Source organism: Haliaeetus albicilla, chromosome 18, assembly GCF_947461875.1.
Source record: "Haliaeetus albicilla chromosome 18, bHalAlb1.1, whole genome shotgun sequence".
Taxonomy (NCBI): domain Eukaryota; kingdom Metazoa; phylum Chordata; class Aves; order Accipitriformes; family Accipitridae; genus Haliaeetus; species Haliaeetus albicilla.
Window position 1 is genome coordinate 28,524,252 of NC_091500.1, and position 15,155 is coordinate 28,539,406.

A 15,155-nucleotide genomic window follows, 5' to 3' on the forward strand; every position below is an offset into this window, starting at 1 on the left:
TGCCTCAGTTTCTCCAGGGCGTGATTGCAGCCTGGGGGGGCCAGTTCCTGCCTCAGTTTCTCCAGGGTGTGATTGCAGCCTGGGGGGGGCTGGTTCCTGCCTCAGTTTCTCCAGGGTGTGATTGCAGCCTGGGGAAGGAAACCCCCGGGGGGAGGATGGGGGGGGAGGGGGCCCCCCCAGTTCCCCCCAGTTCCCCCCCCACCCCCTACGGGGGGTTTCCACCAGCACACAGCCCAGCCTTTCCGGTGTTGCAAGCTGGTAATTCCCGAGAATCCAGTGGCTGGGCAGGGAGGGGGCACCCCAGTGTCGTGTCCCCCCCGCGGGGGGTCGGGATAGCCCCTCCCCCAGGCTTCCCGCAGGACTGGGGGCACTGGTTAAACTGGGGGGGGGGGGGGGGAGCTCTGTGTGTGTCACTGCCCCGTTCCCCTGTGGGGACAGGGCCTCCCCCCCTGCCCTGGCCCTCCCCCCATCGTGTCTCCGGGGGGGGTGCCCGGCCCCGCCCGCCTCCCAGTTTGGGGGGTGCTGGTGACCAGTCTGGGACTGGGACGGGGGGGGGGAAGGGAGGTTGCGCGCCTGCGCAGAGTGGTCGCGCCAGCGCCTGTCCACGCCCCGCCCCGAGCCCCCCCCCCGCGTTCTGATTGGCCCGGGGCGAGCTTTATGCAAATCTCCCCGCGGGAGGGGCGGGGCGGGGTTTGGAGACAGAAGTGGGCGTGGCTTGTGGTCGAGAAGGGGCGTGGCCACACGCCGAAGGGGCGGGGCTTTCCCAGCTCCACGTGGGTCCTTATAAGGGTCCCGGCCGATGCCAGCGGCTCAGTCGAGGCGCGTCCCCGCGGTTTCCCCGTGTCCCCCGGGCACCCGTGTCCCCAGGACCACCCGCCGCTTTCCCGGGACACCCCCGCCATGCCACAGAGCCTGCGCCTGCCCGCCCGGGTGGCCCTGCTGTCCCGCTGCCTGTCCGAGCTGGGGGTCCCCTGCCAACCCCCGGTCCCCCCAGCTGCCACCCGGGGTCCCCGGAGCCTGGCCGAGATGCCAGGGCCCAGTCCCGCTGCTTTCCTCTATGACCTCCTCTGCCGTGGGGGCCTGCGGAGGCTGCACGAGCTGCAGGTAATGGGGCGAAGGGGGAACGACCTGATGCGTTCCCCCCCCTGGGGCCGGGGACCTGGATCTTGCTCCCCTGGTGCTTGGAGGGGACTTGGGGACCTTGCTCCCACCCTCCTGGTGCTTGGAGGGGACAGTGGGATCCTGGTCTGAGTGCCCTGGGGCTTGGAAGGGACAGTGGGATCCCAGTTCCCATCAACCTGGGGCTTGGAGGGGACAAAGGGGGCCCGTTCCCACTGTCCGGGGGCATGGGGGGGACAGGGGGACCCTGCTCCCACCACCCTGGGGCTTGCTCAGGACAGGGGAACCCCAGTGCCACCGCTCTGGGGCTTGGAGGGGCTGGAGAGGACCCCAGTCCCACCACCTTGGGCTTCGCGGGGACAGCAGGACCCTGGTTCCACTGCCCTGGGACTTGGAGGGGACAAGGGGCCCCCGGTCTCACCTTCCTGGGGCTTGGTGGGGACAGCAGGACCCTGGTCCAACTGCCCCAGGGCTTGAGGGAAACGGGGAGGACTCCAGTCCCACCACACTGGGGCTTGAAGGGGAGAAGGGGACCCTGTTCCCACCACCCTGGGACTTGGAGGGGACATGGGGGACCCCATTCCTTCCACCCTGGGACATGGAGGGGACAAGGGGACCCTGGTCCTGTTGCCCTGGGACTTGGCAGGGCCAGGGGGGTCCTCGGTCCCACCTCCATGGGGCTTGGAGGGGACAAGGGAACCTTGCTCCCACCACCCTGGGGCTTCAAAGGGGTAGTGGGACCCCAGTCCCACCAACCCGGGGCTTGGAGGGAATAGGGGGACCCCGTTCCCACCACTCTGGGGCTTGGTGGGGACAGCAGGATCCCAGTCCCGCTGCCCTGGGGTGCAAATGAGATGGGGGGGTCCCTGGTCCCACCGCCTTGGGGCTTGGAGGGGATGGGGGGACCCCCATCTCAATCCCTGGGACTTGTAGGGGACAGGGACCAGCCCTGGGCTCTCACCGAGCCACGGCTGCTAATGGTTAACCCCTCACCGGGCACCCAGGCTCCCGGGGTGGGTGGGCAGCAGCACCCAGGATGGGCCCCAGGGCCACCCACGGGTGGGCACAGCGGGGCTGAGACCACCAGGACCGCCTCACCCCATGCCACAGCCAGTTCTTTCCTATCCAGCATCTCCCCGAGGCTCCGGGTCCCTTCTCCGAGGACACCCCAGGGACACCCTGGTGCCATGTCCCCTGTGTCCCCACAGGTGGAGGGCCGTGCCCGCTATGGGCCGGTGTGGAAGGCGAGCTTCGGGCCCATCCTGACGGTGCACGTGGCGGAGGCCGGACTGATTGAGCAGGTCCTGCGGCAGGAGGGTGACTTCCCCGTCCGTTCCCACCTTTCCTCCTGGAAGGATTATCGGGTCTGCCGCGGGCATGCCTGCGGGCTGCTCACTGCGTGAGTGGGGTCTGGGGGCTGCTCGTGGGGTCTGGGGGCTGTGCAAGGGCAGCTTGGGGCTGCATACAGGGGTCTGGGGGCTGGGTATGGGGGTCTGAGAGCTGGATATGGGCATCTGGGGGGCTGCGCATGGGGTCTGGGGGCTCCACACGGGGGTCTGGGGGCTGCCCATGGGGGTCTGGGGCTGCACTTGGGGTCTGGGGGCTGGATATGGGCATCTGGGAGCTGGATATGGGCCTCTGGGGGGCTGCACATGGGGGTCTGGGGGACTGTGCACAGGGTCTGGGGGCTGCATACAGGGGTCTGGGGGCTGCATACAGGAGTCTAGAGGCTGTGCATGGGGCTCTGGGGGCTGGGTCTGGGGGTCTGGGGGCTGCACATGGGGTCTGGAAGCTGGATATGGGGGTCTGGGGGTTGTACAGAAGGTCTGGGGACTGTCCGTGGGGGTCTGGGGACTGCAGACAGGGCTCTGGGGGCTGCATGTAGGGGTTTGAGGCCTTTGTGTGGGGTCTGGGGGCTGTGGGGGAGATTCGGGGGGTTGCACAGGGGATCAGGGGATCTGCACGGGGGGGTGGGGTGGCTGTACCCGGAGCTATAGGGCTGCACATGGGGCTGGGGGCTCCCCTAGGGTCTATGGGGTGTCTGTGCCCCGTGGGGGCTATGGGGGGGAGGTCTCCCTGCCCCATAGGGCTCTCCTGGGATTTATGGGGTGCCTGTGCCCCAAGAGGCTCCTGGGGGGGCTATGGGGGGGGGTCTCCCTGCCCCATGGGGCTCTCCTGGGGTTTATGGGGTGTCTGTGCCCCCAGGGGCTCCCGGCCCCCCCCTCCCCGTGCCCACGCACCCATTCCGGGAAGGGCGTCCTGTGGGGCCGCAGCCGGCGGGGCAGGCACGGGAAGGGCCCGGTGAGCCCGGGGTGACTCAGATGTGATTCAGGGCCCCCCCGCTCCATCCCCGCCGCTGCCCCCCCCTACCCCACAGCCGCTCCCGAACACCCCCCCCCGGCCCTCCCCAGCCCCCTGTGCAGGATGTGAGTAAGTGTCGGGGGAGAGCCACGGCCCCTGCGTGGGCACGGGGCGGGGAGCCCGGTATCCCCGAATCCCCGTATCCCATCCCGTACCCCTGTACCCCTGTGCGCAGCCCCCCCCAGCTCCGGGCACAGCCCCCCGACCCTGCACTCTGCCCCCCCAACTCCACGTACAGCCCCCCCAACTCCGCATGCAGCCCCCCAACCCTGTGTAAATCCCCCCAGCTCCATGCAGAGCCCCCTGACTCTGCACTCTGCCCCCCAATCCCGTGCAAATCCCCCCAGCTCTGGGTACAGCCCCCCAACTCTGTGCAAATCCCCCCAGCTCCATGCAGAGCCCCCCAACTCTGCACTCTGCCCCCCAACTCTGTGTGCAGCCCCCCAACTCTGTGCAAATCCCCCCAGCTCCATGCACAGCCCCCCACCCCTGCGCTCTGCCCCCCCAACTCCACGTACGGCCCCCCCACCTCCGCGTGCAGCCCCCCAACTCCGTGCAACCCCCCCCAGCTCCGTGCAGAGCCCCCCCAACTCCACGTGCAGCCCCCCCCACCTCCGCGTGCAGCCCCCCAGCTCCGTGCTGAGCCCCCCTAAGCCTCTGCACAGCCCCCCCCAACTCCATATGCACCCCCAGACCCTGTGCACAGCCCCCCCGACCCTGTCCTCAGCCCCTCAGCCCCCCACACAGCCCCCAGCCCCCCCCAAAGGCTGCCCGTGGGCACCTACCCGTGGGCACTGGGGACGTGCATGGGCTTGTTGGCACCCGCGGGTGCCCACGCTTGCACCCAGGGTGTGCCAGCCTCTTCCTTTTGGGGGGGGGCCCCATTCCCTCCCCCCCCCCAACCCTGTGTCCCCACACATCACCCGTGTCCCCGTTCCCGCAGGGAGGGCGAGGAATGGCAGCGGTTGCGCCGGCTGCTGGGGCGGCTGCTGTTGCGGCCGCGGGCGGTCGAGGGGTACGCGGGGCCGGTGGCCGACGTGGTGGGCGACCTGCTGCGGCGGCTGCAGCGCCAGCGTGACCGTCACCCCCAGCACCTCGTCCCCGACCTCGCCGCCGAGTTCTACAAGTTCGGCTTGGAAGGTGAGCGGCGGTGGGGAGGGGGGACACTGGGGCTCCCCATGTCCCCATGGTTCCTTTATCCCTCAGGGTGTCCCATGTCCCCATGACTTTTTGTGTGTCCCCCCCGGGGTCTCCTCGTGTCCCCCCCAGGGCTCCCTGTGTCCCCCAGGACCTGCCGTGTCCCTGTTGGTTCCAGTATCCTTCAGGGTCCCCCCAGGGCTCCCTGTGTCTCTCAGGGGCTTCCCATGTCCCTGAGGGCATCCTGTGTCCCCCAGGGATACCCCATGTCCCCGGGGCACCCTCTGTCCCCCAATGTCCCCAAGGACTCTTGTGTCGTCCCCCCCAGGGTTCCCCATGTTGCTCCTCATGTTCCCCAAGGTCCCCCATGTCCCCAGGGTGGCCCTTGTCCCCACCATGTCCCCAGGGGCTCCTGTGTCCCCCAGGGCTCCTCATGGTGCTCCCCAAGGTGCCCCTTGTCCTGAGGGTGCCCCCTGTCCCCACCATGTCCCCAAGGACCCCAGTGTCTCCAAGGGCTCCCCATGTTGCTCCTCATGTTCCCCAAGGTCCTCCATGTCCCCAAGGTGCCCCTTGTCCCCTCCCCATCCCCAAGGACTCCAGTGTCCCCAAGGGCTCCCCATGTTCTCCGTGGTGCTCCATGTCCCCAGGGTGGCCCTTGTCCCCATCCCCACCATGTTCCCCAGGGCTCCTGATGTCCCCCGTGGTCTCCAAGGTGCCCCCTGTCCCCACCACATCCCCAAGGACCCCAGTGCCTCCAAGGGCTCCCCATAGTGCTCCTCATGTCCCCCAAGGTCCCCCACGTCCCCAGGGCTCCCCATGTCCCCTGGCTCACCCCCTTCCCCCCCTGCCAGGCATCTCCTCCGTCCTTTTCGCCTCCCGCCTGGGCTGCCTGGAGCAGGAGGTGCCGCGGGACACGGAGACCTTCATCCGCTCCATCAACACCATGTTCGTCATGACGCTGCTCACCATGGCCATGCCCAAACCCCTCCACCGCCTCTTCCCCAAACCCTGGCAGACCTTCTGCGAAGCCTGGGACTACATGTTCGCCTTCGGTGAGGGGACACCGAGGGGGACACCGGGACGGCTGACCTCCCTCCACCACGGTGACACTCACCGGGGCTTCGTCCTCTCCAGCCAAGGGTCACATCGACCGGCGTGTGGCCGAGGCGGCCAAGCACGGGGAACTGGCAGAGCGGATGTGTCTCACCGACCACCTGGTGCGGGAGAAGGTCCCCATGAAGACCATCTACGGCAACGTCACTGAGCTGCTGCTGGCCGGGGTGGACACGGTGAGGAGGGGACGTGGGGTGGCGTCTCCATCTCCACGGGGTCCCGCTGATGCCACCGCCACCCCCCCGCAGATCTCCAGCACCCTGTCGTGGAGCCTGTACGAGCTGGCGCGGCACCCCGGGGTGCAGGCGGCACTGCACCGGGAGCTGGCGGCGGCGTTGGGCACCGGCTGCAGCCCCTCGGCCACCGCGCTGGGCAAGGTGCCTCTGCTGAGGGCCGTGGTGAAGGAGACCCTGAGGTGGGGACAGGGACACGGGGACGGGGACGGGTACAAGGATGGGACAGGGCTGGGGACAAGGATGAGGATGGGGACAAGGAGAGGGACGAAGATGGGGATGGGAATAGCGGTGGGGATGGGACACGGGTGGGGATGAGGATGGGGACAAGGAGAGGGATGAAGATGGGGATGGGAATGGCGGCGGGGATGGGACATGAGTGGGGATGGGGATGAGGATGGGCACAGGAATGGCAGTGGGGATGGGACAGGGATGGGGATGAGGATAGGGACAAGGGGGGGATGAGGATGGGGACAAGGAGAGGGATGAAGATGGGGATGGGAATGGTGGTGGGGATGGTTGGACAGGGATGGGGATGAGGATGGGGACAAGGACAGGGATGAAGATGGGGACGGGAATGGCAGTGGGGATGGGATGGCGTGGGGATGAGGATGCGGACAAGGAGAGGGATGAAGATGGGGATGGGGATGGTGGTGGGGATGAAGACGGGAGAGGGACAGGGATGGGGACAAGAACAGGGATGGAGATGAAGACAGGGATGGGGACGGAGATGGGGACGAGGACAGGGATGGGGACAGCCTTGGTGACAGCACCCCCTGGCCCCCCCCCAGGCTCTACCCCGTCATCCCCGCCAACGCCCGCGTCGTCCCCGACCGCGACATCCGCGTCGGCGACTACCTGGTGCCCCGCAAGGTGAGCTCCGACTGTCACCGCTCCCCCCGCCCCTGTCCCCGGTGGGTCCCCACTCACCCCCGTGTCGTGTCCCCCCCTCCCCAGACCCTCATCACCCTCTGCCACTACGCCACCTCCCGGGACGCTCGCCACTTCCCGGCTCCCGATTCTTTCCGACCGGAACGCTGGTTGTGCCGCGACGCCGCCCGTCACCCCTTCGCCTCCCTGCCCTTCGGTGTCGGCAAACGCAGCTGCGTCGGCCGGCGCCTCGCCGAGCTGGAGATCCACCTGGCGCTGGCGCAGGTGAGAGCCACCCCCTTGTCCCCAGTTGTCCCCAGTTGTCCCCAACGTCCCTCACCGCTATCCCCGCTCCGGCTCTCGATAGATCCTGCTGCGTTTCGAGGTGCGGCCGGAGCCCGGCGGTGGCCGCGTCCGCCCCATGACCCGCACCCTGCTCGTCCCCGAGGCCACCATCAACCTCCAGTTCCTCAGCCGATGAGTGGGGACCGACAAGGGACACGCGTGCGTGCGGGTGGCCCCCCACCCCGGCGGTGGCGGTGACCACCATGCCGGCGGTGGCACCGACGCCGGCGGTGACCCCGACGCCGGCGCTGACACTGACACCGGTGGTGTCGCCAACCCCGGCGGTGACCCCGACGCCAGCGGTGATCCTGACACTGGTGGTGACCTTGACACCGGTGGTCCCCCCCACCCCAGCGGTGGCACCGACCCCGGCGGTGTCCCTGATGCCAGCGGTGTCCCCAAACCTGGCGGCGTCCCCCACCCTGGTGGTGACCCCGACCCCATGGTGGCCCCAACCCTGGCGGTGTCCCCCCCCCCCCATGCCAGCGATGACCCCTGACCCTGGCGGTGTCCCCCACCCTGGCGGTGTCCTCCCCCCCCTCCAGGCCCGTGGGTGCCCTTTATGGCTCCACCGGGTTATTTAACGGTTTATTTATTGGCTAATAAAGGGGGTTTTTTGGGGTGTCTTGGTGCCGGGGTGCTCCCTGCCCCCCCCCCCCGCCACCACCAGCTTTTCGGAGTGACTCAGCTCCCGCCGCACCCCCCCCCCCCCCCAGGTGCGCCGTGGGGTGCTGGTGGGTGGGTGGGTGGGTGCGTGCCCCGACGTGCCGGCGGCACCCAGGGGTGACGTGGCCCCACAGCCGCCGGGCGGCTCCGGCGCGGCTCAGGGTGGGGGCACAGCGTGCCCCCCCCCACAGCTGGGGTGGGGGGACACTGTGGGGGGGACACACAAATGTCCTGAGTGGGGTCCCAGCACCAAAGCGATGCCACCGGCCAGGCCGTGTGTGTCGTCCCCCCCCCGGCCTCCGCCCCAGTGGCTGTGTCACCCCCCCCCCGTGACGCTGCTGTCACCCCCCGTGACCCTGCTGTCACCCCCTTGTGACCCCCCTGTCACCCCCGCCCCCAGCACCCCGGTGTGGTCACGGGAGGGTTAATGCAAGGGGGGGGTGGGGGGGGGGTGTCACTGTCCCACGTGGGGACGGGGCTGACGTCACCACCGGGGGACTCTGGACCCTCGTGGGGCCCCTGGCGCAGCCGAGCGCGGTGACACCGGCACGGGGGGGGGACACACCGCGCCGACCTTCCCCCCCCCCCCCCGTGGGGCACCCATGGGACCCCACGAGTGGGGCTGGGGGCAGCGTGGGGAAGCGGGTGGGGGGATTCCCCACGCGTGTCCCCATACCCGGGGGTGCCCCACGCACACCCCGCCCCCCCCCCCCGCAGTCCCGTGTCCCTCCCCGGGAGGGTGTGTTTCCCCGGAGGGGGGAGGGGCGCACACGTGTCCCCGTGGGTCCCGTCTCGGCACACGCGTGTCCCTCCCACCCTTGGCCGCTAGGGGGCGCTGCGCTGGCCGCGGGGGGGGAACACGGGTTCGAGGCCGGCCGGGGGGGGTGGGGGGGTGGGGGGAGGGAATCCGTACCCCGTCCCCCCCCTCCCCCCACCCCCGGGAGGGACCCAGCCGTCCCAACGCCCCTCCCCCCACCAGGGGGACACCCCCCCCCCTTGGCCAGCCCGCCCCTCCCCCCCCCCCAGGGAGGGACCCCGGCGCCTGGGCTGCTCCCCCCCCCCCGAGGTGTGTGTGTGTGGGGGGGGAATGGAGCAGTCCGAGTCCCGCCACCCCCCCTCCACTACCGGCCCTTCCGGCCGGCCCGTCTCGCTGGTTCCGGTCCTCCAGCCCCGCCCCTCCCGCCCCCCCCCGCCCCCCCCAGCCCGGCCGAGTCCCGCGCGCGCCGCCCGGTGAGTCCCGGTGCCCCCCCCGCCACGCGCGAGTCTCGGCCACGCGGGGGCCCCTCCCCCCCCGCTTTGCACCCCCTTCCCCCCCCGGGGGGTCTCTGCTCTCTTCCACGCGTGTCAGTGGGGGAGGGGGCGGCTCTGGGGGTCGGGGGGGGCTGGTTGGGGGGGGCGGGTGCTGAGTTGCGGGGGCTGGGGGCCAGTTTGGGGGTGCTGGGTGCTCAATGGGGTGCTGGGTGCCGAATTGGGGGGGCTGGGGGCCAGTTTGGGGGGGCTGGGTGCTGAGTTGGGGGGCTTGGGGGGGTGGGGGCTGAATTGGGGGGGGTTTAGGGGTGTTGGGTGCTGGTCGAGGGTGCTGGGGGCCAGTTGGGGGGGGCTGGGTGCTGAATTGGGGGGGGCTGGGTGCTAGTCAGGGGGGGCTGGGTGCCAGTTTGAGGGGGCTGGGTGCTGAATTGGGGGGGGGGCTTAGGGGGGCTGGGTGCTGGTCGAGGGTGCTGGGTGCCAGTTCGGGGGTGCTGAGTGCTGAATTGGTGGGGCTTAGGGGTGATGGGTGCTGAATTAGGGGAGTTGGGGGTGCTGGGTGCTGGTCGAGGGTGCTGGGTGCCAGTTAGGGAGGGCTGGGTGCTGAATGGGGGGGCTGGTTGGAGGGGTGTTGGGTGCTGAATTGGGGGGGGCTTAGGGGGGCTGGGTGCCAGTTGGGGGGTGCTGGGTGCTGAATTGGCGGGGCTTAGGGGTGCTGGGTGCTGGTCGGGTGTGCTGGGTGCTGAATGGGGGGGGCTGGTTGGAGGGGACTGGATGCTGGTCAGGGGGTGCTGGGTGCCAGTTAGGGGGTGCTGGGTGCTGAATGTGGGGGGGGGCACTATTTGGGGGGTGCTGAGAGTTGGGGGGGCTGGAGCTGGGGGGGGAGGCTGGGGGGGTGGTTGTCAGGTGGTGGGGGTCACGGGGTGCTGGGTGCTCTTGGGGGGTCCTAGAGGTTGTGGGGTGTTGGGGGGTCACTGGGTGCTCAGTGGGGGTTGGTGCTGGGCGGGGGTGCCAGGTGTTGCTGGGTTCTGGGGGGGGGGCTGGTTTGGGGGTCCTATGGGTCACAGGGGGCTGGGTACCAAGGGGTACCGGTGGGTTTTGAGGTGCTGGGGGGCTCGCTGGGGGGGGGGCTGGCAGGTGCCGGGGGGTGTCAGGGCACTGAGTGCTGGCTGGTGGGTGCTGGGGGATGCGGGGTACGGGGTGCCAGGGGGTCGTGGGGTGCTGGGGGGGTTGCAGAGTGATGGGGGTCTCGCTGTGGGGCTCTGGGTGCTGGTGGGTGTGGGGCACTGGGTGCCAGGGGGAGTGGGGTGCAGGGTGCCAGAGGAATTTGGGGCACTGGGTGCTGGGGGGATGTGGGGTACCGGGGGTCTCGCTGTGGGGTGCTGGGTACTGGGAGTTGAGGGGTGCTGGGGTCTTGCTGTGGGGCGCTGGGTGCCAGGGGGTGTGGGGTGCTGGGGGTCTCGCTGTGGGGTGCTGGGTGCTGGGAGTTGTGGGGTGCTGGGGGTCTCACAGTGGGGTGCTGGGAGTTTTGGGGTGCTGGGGGTCTCGCTGTGGGGTGCTGGGAGTTGTGGGGTGCTGGGGGTCTCGCCATGGGGCGCTGGGTGCCAGGGGTCTCGCTGCGGTGTGCTGGGTGCCGGGGGGTGCGTGTGGTGCTGGGTGCCGGCGGGAGGGTGCTTGGAGGGTGCCGGGGGTGGGGGGGGGGGGTCCGGCCATGGGGGTGGCGGGGGTCTCGGCTGACGGGCGAGGCAGGGCTGCGGCAGGATGGCGCAGGAGGGGCGGGCGCAGTACGAGCCGGTGGCGGAGATCGGCGTGGGCGCCTACGGCACCGTCTACAAGGCGCGGGACATGCAGAGCGGCAAATTCGTGGCCCTGAAGAACGTGCGGGTGCAGACGACGGAGAACGGGCTCCCCCTCAGCACCGTCCGCGAGGTGGCCCTGCTCAAGCGCCTCGAGCACTTCGACCACCCCAACATCGTCCGGTGAGCCCCACGGCGCCGACCCACGGCGCTGACCCACGGGGAACGCCACCGTCTCCTGCTCTGTCACGCTTGGGGGTTAATAAGGGGTTTTTTGCGTCATCTCCTGCCCCGTGGTCTCGTTCTGTGGCCGTGGGGTGGGGGACAGAGAACAGGGGCCATCTCCTGCCCCACAGCTGTGGGTTGGGGGGGACGGGGGTCATCTCCTGCCTCTTGGCTTCACCCCACAGCTCTGTCCCGTGGCCGTGGGGTGGGGAGAGAGGGGACGGCTGACGTCTCCTGCCCCGTGGTCGTACTTGGGGGCTTTGTGTCATCTCCTGCCCCATGGTCTTGTCCCGTGGCCATGGGGTTGGGGGACAGGAGGTGGGTGACCATCTCCCATCCTTGCACCTCCTGGGTGGGGGGGCAGGGAGCAGCGATGGGGGTCCCAGGGGAGCCGTCCCCCCCGCTGACCCCCTGTCCCTCCTCCCCGTCCCCAGGCTGATGGACGTCTGTGCCACCACGCGGACGGAGCGTGAGACCAAGGTGACGCTGGTCTTTGAGCACGTGGACCAAGACCTGAAGACCTACCTGGACAAGGCGCCTGCACCTGGGCTGCCCCTAGACACCATCAAGGTGGGGCGGGGGGCCTGAGGACTTGTGGGGGGGGCCCACGGCATGGGTGGGGGACTCACGCCGGTGCTGTCACCCCCCAGGACTTGATGCGTCAGTTCCTCCGGGGCCTCGACTTCCTCCACTCGAACTGCATCGTGCACCGGGACCTGAAGCCTGAGAACATCCTGGTGACCAGCAGCGGGCAGGTCAAGCTGGCCGACTTCGGCCTGGCCCGCATCTACAGCTGCCAGATGGCCCTGACCCCTGTGGTGCGTGGCTGGGGGGGAGGTGTGGGTCCCAGGGCCTGTGGGGCTGGGTGGCAGGAGCTGTGGGTCCCATGTAGGATCAGATCTGGGTGGCCGTGGGTCCTGATGGCCATGGGTTGGGTTGGCCATGAGCCCAAGGAGCTGTGGGTACCAGGTAGGCTCAGATCTGGGTGGCCATGGGTCAGGTTGGCTGTAAATCCAAGGAGCTGTGGGTACCAGGTAGGCTCAGATCTGGGTGGCTGTGGGTCCTGGTGGCCATGGGTCGTGTTGGCCATGAGCCCAAGGAGCCGTGGGTCCCAGGTAGGCTCAGGTGTGGGTGGCCGTGGGTCCTGGCGGCCATGGATTGGGTTGGCCGTGAACCCAAGGAACTGTGGGTCCCAGGTAGGCACAGATTTAGGTGGCCATGGATCAGGCTGGCTATAAATCCAAAGAGCTGTGGGTCCTGGGTGGGCCTAGAGCCAGGTGGCCATGGAGTTGGGTGGCCATAGGGCCAGGTGGCTGTGGGGCTGGGTGGCTGTTTGTCCTGATGGCCAGAGGTTTGGTTGTCCATGAACCCATGGAGTTTTGGGTCCGAGGTAGGCACGGATGTGGGTTGCTGTGGGTCCTGGTGGCCATGGGTCAGGTTTGGCTGTGAATCCATGCAGTTGTGGGGCTGGGTGGCTCTAGAATTGTGTGGCTACAGATGTGGGTGGCTGTAGGTCCACCCAGATATTCATGTGGAAGTGGGTGGTCCTGGGTCCTGGTGGCTATGGGTCGTGTTGGCCGTGAACCCAGGGAACTGTAGGTACCAGGTAGGCTCAGATCTGGGTTGCTGTGGGTCCTGGTGGCCATGGGTTGCGTTGGCCATGACCTCAAGGAGCCGTGGGTCCCGGGTAGGCTCAGATCTGGGTGGCTGTGGGTCCTGGTGGCCATGGGTTGGGTTGGCCAAGACCCCAAGGAGCTGTGGGTCCCACATAAGCTCAGATCTGGGTGGCCGTGGGTCCTGGTGGCCATGGGTTGCGTTGGCCAAGACCTCAAGGAGCCGTGGGTCCCGGGTAGGCTCAGATCTGGGTGGCTGTGTGTCCTGGTGGCCATAGGTCCTGTTGGCCAAGACCCCAAGGAGCCGTGGGTCCCACATAAGCTCAGATCTGTGTGGCTGTGGGTCCTGGGAGCTGTGGATTGCAGATGCCCACAGGTCTGGGTGGCCATGGGGCTCACGTAGCTGCAAAGCTGGGACACCGTGGGGCCGGGTGACCCCAGGCTCCCGCAGCCATGGGTCCGGCTGAGCGGGTGCCGGTGCCGCGGCAGGTGGTGACGTTGTGGTACCGGGCGCCCGAGGTGCTGCTGCAGTCGACCTACGCGACACCCGTGGACATGTGGAGTGTGGGCTGCATCTTCGCCGAGATGTTCCGGAGAAAGTGAGCTGGGGGACGGGACGGGACACGGGGGGGTGGACAGTGACATGGAGGGGGGGTCGTGGCACCAGGGGGTGACACACTGGGGCAGAGGGGGGGCACTCGTGTGGGTCCCCAGGGTGCTGCTGGGAGGGGGATGGTCAGGTTGCCTTTCACCTGGGGGTGCCCGCCGCTGGGGGGGGGGTGTCCGTGTGTCCCCCCACTCTGGTGACATCCCTGTGTGTCATTCCCCCCCCCCCCCCAGGCCACTTTTCTGTGGTAACTCGGAAGCCGACCAGCTGGGCAAGATTTTTGAGTAAGTTTTGGGGAGGGGGGCTGAGGGTCCCAAGGTGGGGGCTGTTGGCAGGGGGGGTGTTTTGGGGGAGCTGGGAGTCCAGGGGTGGGTGGTTGGAGGGAGCTGGGAGTCTTGGGGTGAGTAGGGGGGGGTTGGGATGGGGCTGGGGGTCGTGGAGTGAGTGGTTGGGGGGGGCAGGTTGGGGGGAGCTGGGGGTCCTGGGGTGGGGGGCTGGGGGTCCTGGGGTGGGGAAAGGGGGTCCTGGTTTGGGGGGGAGGCTGGGGACAAGGGGGGGCTGTTGGGGGGTAGTTTTGGGGGAGCTGGGACAGGGCCTGGGGTCCCAGGGTGGGTGGGTGGGGTGTTTGGTGGGGGGTGTCCCCCAGCCCTAACCCTGGTGTATTGCGTGTGTGTCCCCCCCCCGCCAGCATGATCGGGCTCCCCGTGGAGGACGACTGGCCGCTGGACGTGGCTCTGCCCCGCTGCGCCTTCCCCGCCCGGCCCCCCCAGCCCATCGAGGGCTTCGTCCCTGAGATGGAGCCGCTGGGGACCCAGCTGCTGCTGGTGAGACTGGGGGGGGAAACGACACCGGGGGGGACACAACACCACACAGGGGACAGGGGACACAGTCAGGGACATGAAGTGCCCTGGGTGGGGGGACACGGGGGGTGACGGGACCCACATCACACCCTGAGCTCTGTGGGTGCATGGGGGGGGGGGGGGGTGTGTGATGATGATGACACCCCCTCCAGCTGTCCCCTGAGGGTGTCCCTGTGTCCCCCCCCCGCAGGAGATGCTGACCTTCAACCCCTACAAGCGGATCTCAGCCTACAACGCCCTGCGGCATCTCTACCTCCAGGACCGGGGGGCAGGCGAGGGGTAGCAACCCCCCCCGGGGGGGCACCCAGGACTGGACTGGGGGGGGTGGGAGGACTTTATTAGGGTGGGGGGGGCACCCTGTTGCACCCCCCCCCGCAGTTATGGACATGGGGAATGGAGCCATCCTCAGCCCCGGGGTGTGTGAGGGGCTCACACGGGGTTTTGCTCCTGCTGAGGGGCTGGGGACCCCCCCACCCTCGGACAAGGAGAGCTGGAGCACCCCCTCATGCAAGCAGGATGTGCCCCCCCCCCCCCATCTGACACAGGTGCTGGAGGGAGGTGGGCCCCCCCATGCAAGAGGGACGCAAGCCCCCCGCCATCCTCGTGGGAAAAGGATGTGGCCCCCCCATTCTTGTGCAAGCTAGAAGGATGGACCCCCCCCATCCTCGTGCGAGCTGCGTGCAAGGGAAGGTGACAGTTCTCTGCACTGGTGCTCTGCTCGCACGACGGAGCCGGGGGGGACACACGATGGGGAACCCTCATGCAAGGTGGGGGGGACTTGGGGGGGGGTGCAGGGACTGGCACCCCACTTTTCTGCTAATAAAGGGGTGCGGGCAGTGCCCCAGCCCCCCCCGCCCACCTCCTCACCCGCCTCTTGTGCGTCATGGAGGGGTGACAATGACGGGGGGGGGGGGGGGGGCGGGCCGGGATGGACATGGGGGGGTTCTGCACCACAGAGAGCCGGA

General features: G+C 69.0%; 2 protein-coding genes across 3 annotated transcripts; both read left to right on the forward strand.

Moving 5' to 3' along the window:
- Positions 1 to 347: 347 nt before the first annotated feature.
- CYP27B1 (cytochrome P450 family 27 subfamily B member 1) lies at positions 348 to 7,694 on the forward strand. Its single transcript, XM_069806107.1, has 9 exons — positions 348 to 1,104; positions 2,328 to 2,518; positions 4,424 to 4,620; positions 5,469 to 5,669; positions 5,752 to 5,906; positions 5,979 to 6,145; positions 6,755 to 6,836; positions 6,921 to 7,118; positions 7,201 to 7,694. Exons 1-9 carry the CDS (start codon positions 658 to 660, stop codon positions 7,312 to 7,314), a joined length of 1,752 nt encoding a protein of 583 aa, XP_069662208.1. The 5' UTR covers positions 348 to 657; the 3' UTR covers positions 7,315 to 7,694.
- Positions 7,695 to 8,986: 1,292 nt separating this feature from the next.
- CDK4 (cyclin dependent kinase 4) lies at positions 8,987 to 15,056 on the forward strand. Of its 2 annotated transcripts, none has more exons than XM_069806109.1 (8): positions 8,987 to 9,074; positions 10,839 to 11,068; positions 11,545 to 11,680; positions 11,761 to 11,928; positions 13,213 to 13,322; positions 13,564 to 13,614; positions 14,019 to 14,154; positions 14,381 to 15,056. In XM_069806109.1, the coding sequence occupies exons 2-8, from the start codon at positions 10,851 to 10,853 to the stop codon at positions 14,471 to 14,473; spliced, it is 912 nt and encodes a 303-aa protein (XP_069662210.1). In that variant the 5' UTR covers positions 8,987 to 9,074; positions 10,839 to 10,850; the 3' UTR covers positions 14,474 to 15,056. The 2 variants fall into 2 exon arrangements, with proteins under 2 accessions (XP_069662210.1, XP_069662211.1); XM_069806110.1 differs by having other exon boundaries at positions 8,994 to 9,074; positions 10,850 to 11,068.
- Positions 15,057 to 15,155: the final 99 nt, after the last annotated feature.

Bases quoted from the DNA above. Each gene is read 5' to 3' on its own strand.
- CDK4 (XM_069806109.1), top strand. From the start codon at position 10,851: ATGGCGCAGGAGGGGCGGGCGCAGTACGAGCCGGTGGCGGAGATCGGC. The intron at 11,069-11,544 runs GTGAGCCCCACG...CCCCGTCCCCAG, and splicing joins GACCACCCCAACATCGTCCG to GCTGATGGACGTCTGTGCCA. The intron at 11,681-11,760 runs GTGGGGCGGGGG...GTCACCCCCCAG, and splicing joins TGCCCCTAGACACCATCAAG to GACTTGATGCGTCAGTTCCT.
- CYP27B1 (XM_069806107.1), top strand. From the start codon at position 658: ATGCAAATCTCCCCGCGGGAGGGGCGGGGCGGGGTTTGGAGACAGAAG. The intron at 4,621-5,468 runs GTGAGCGGCGGT...CCCCCCTGCCAG, and splicing joins CTACAAGTTCGGCTTGGAAG to GCATCTCCTCCGTCCTTTTC. The intron at 6,837-6,920 runs GTGAGCTCCGAC...CCCCCTCCCCAG, and splicing joins ACTACCTGGTGCCCCGCAAG to ACCCTCATCACCCTCTGCCA.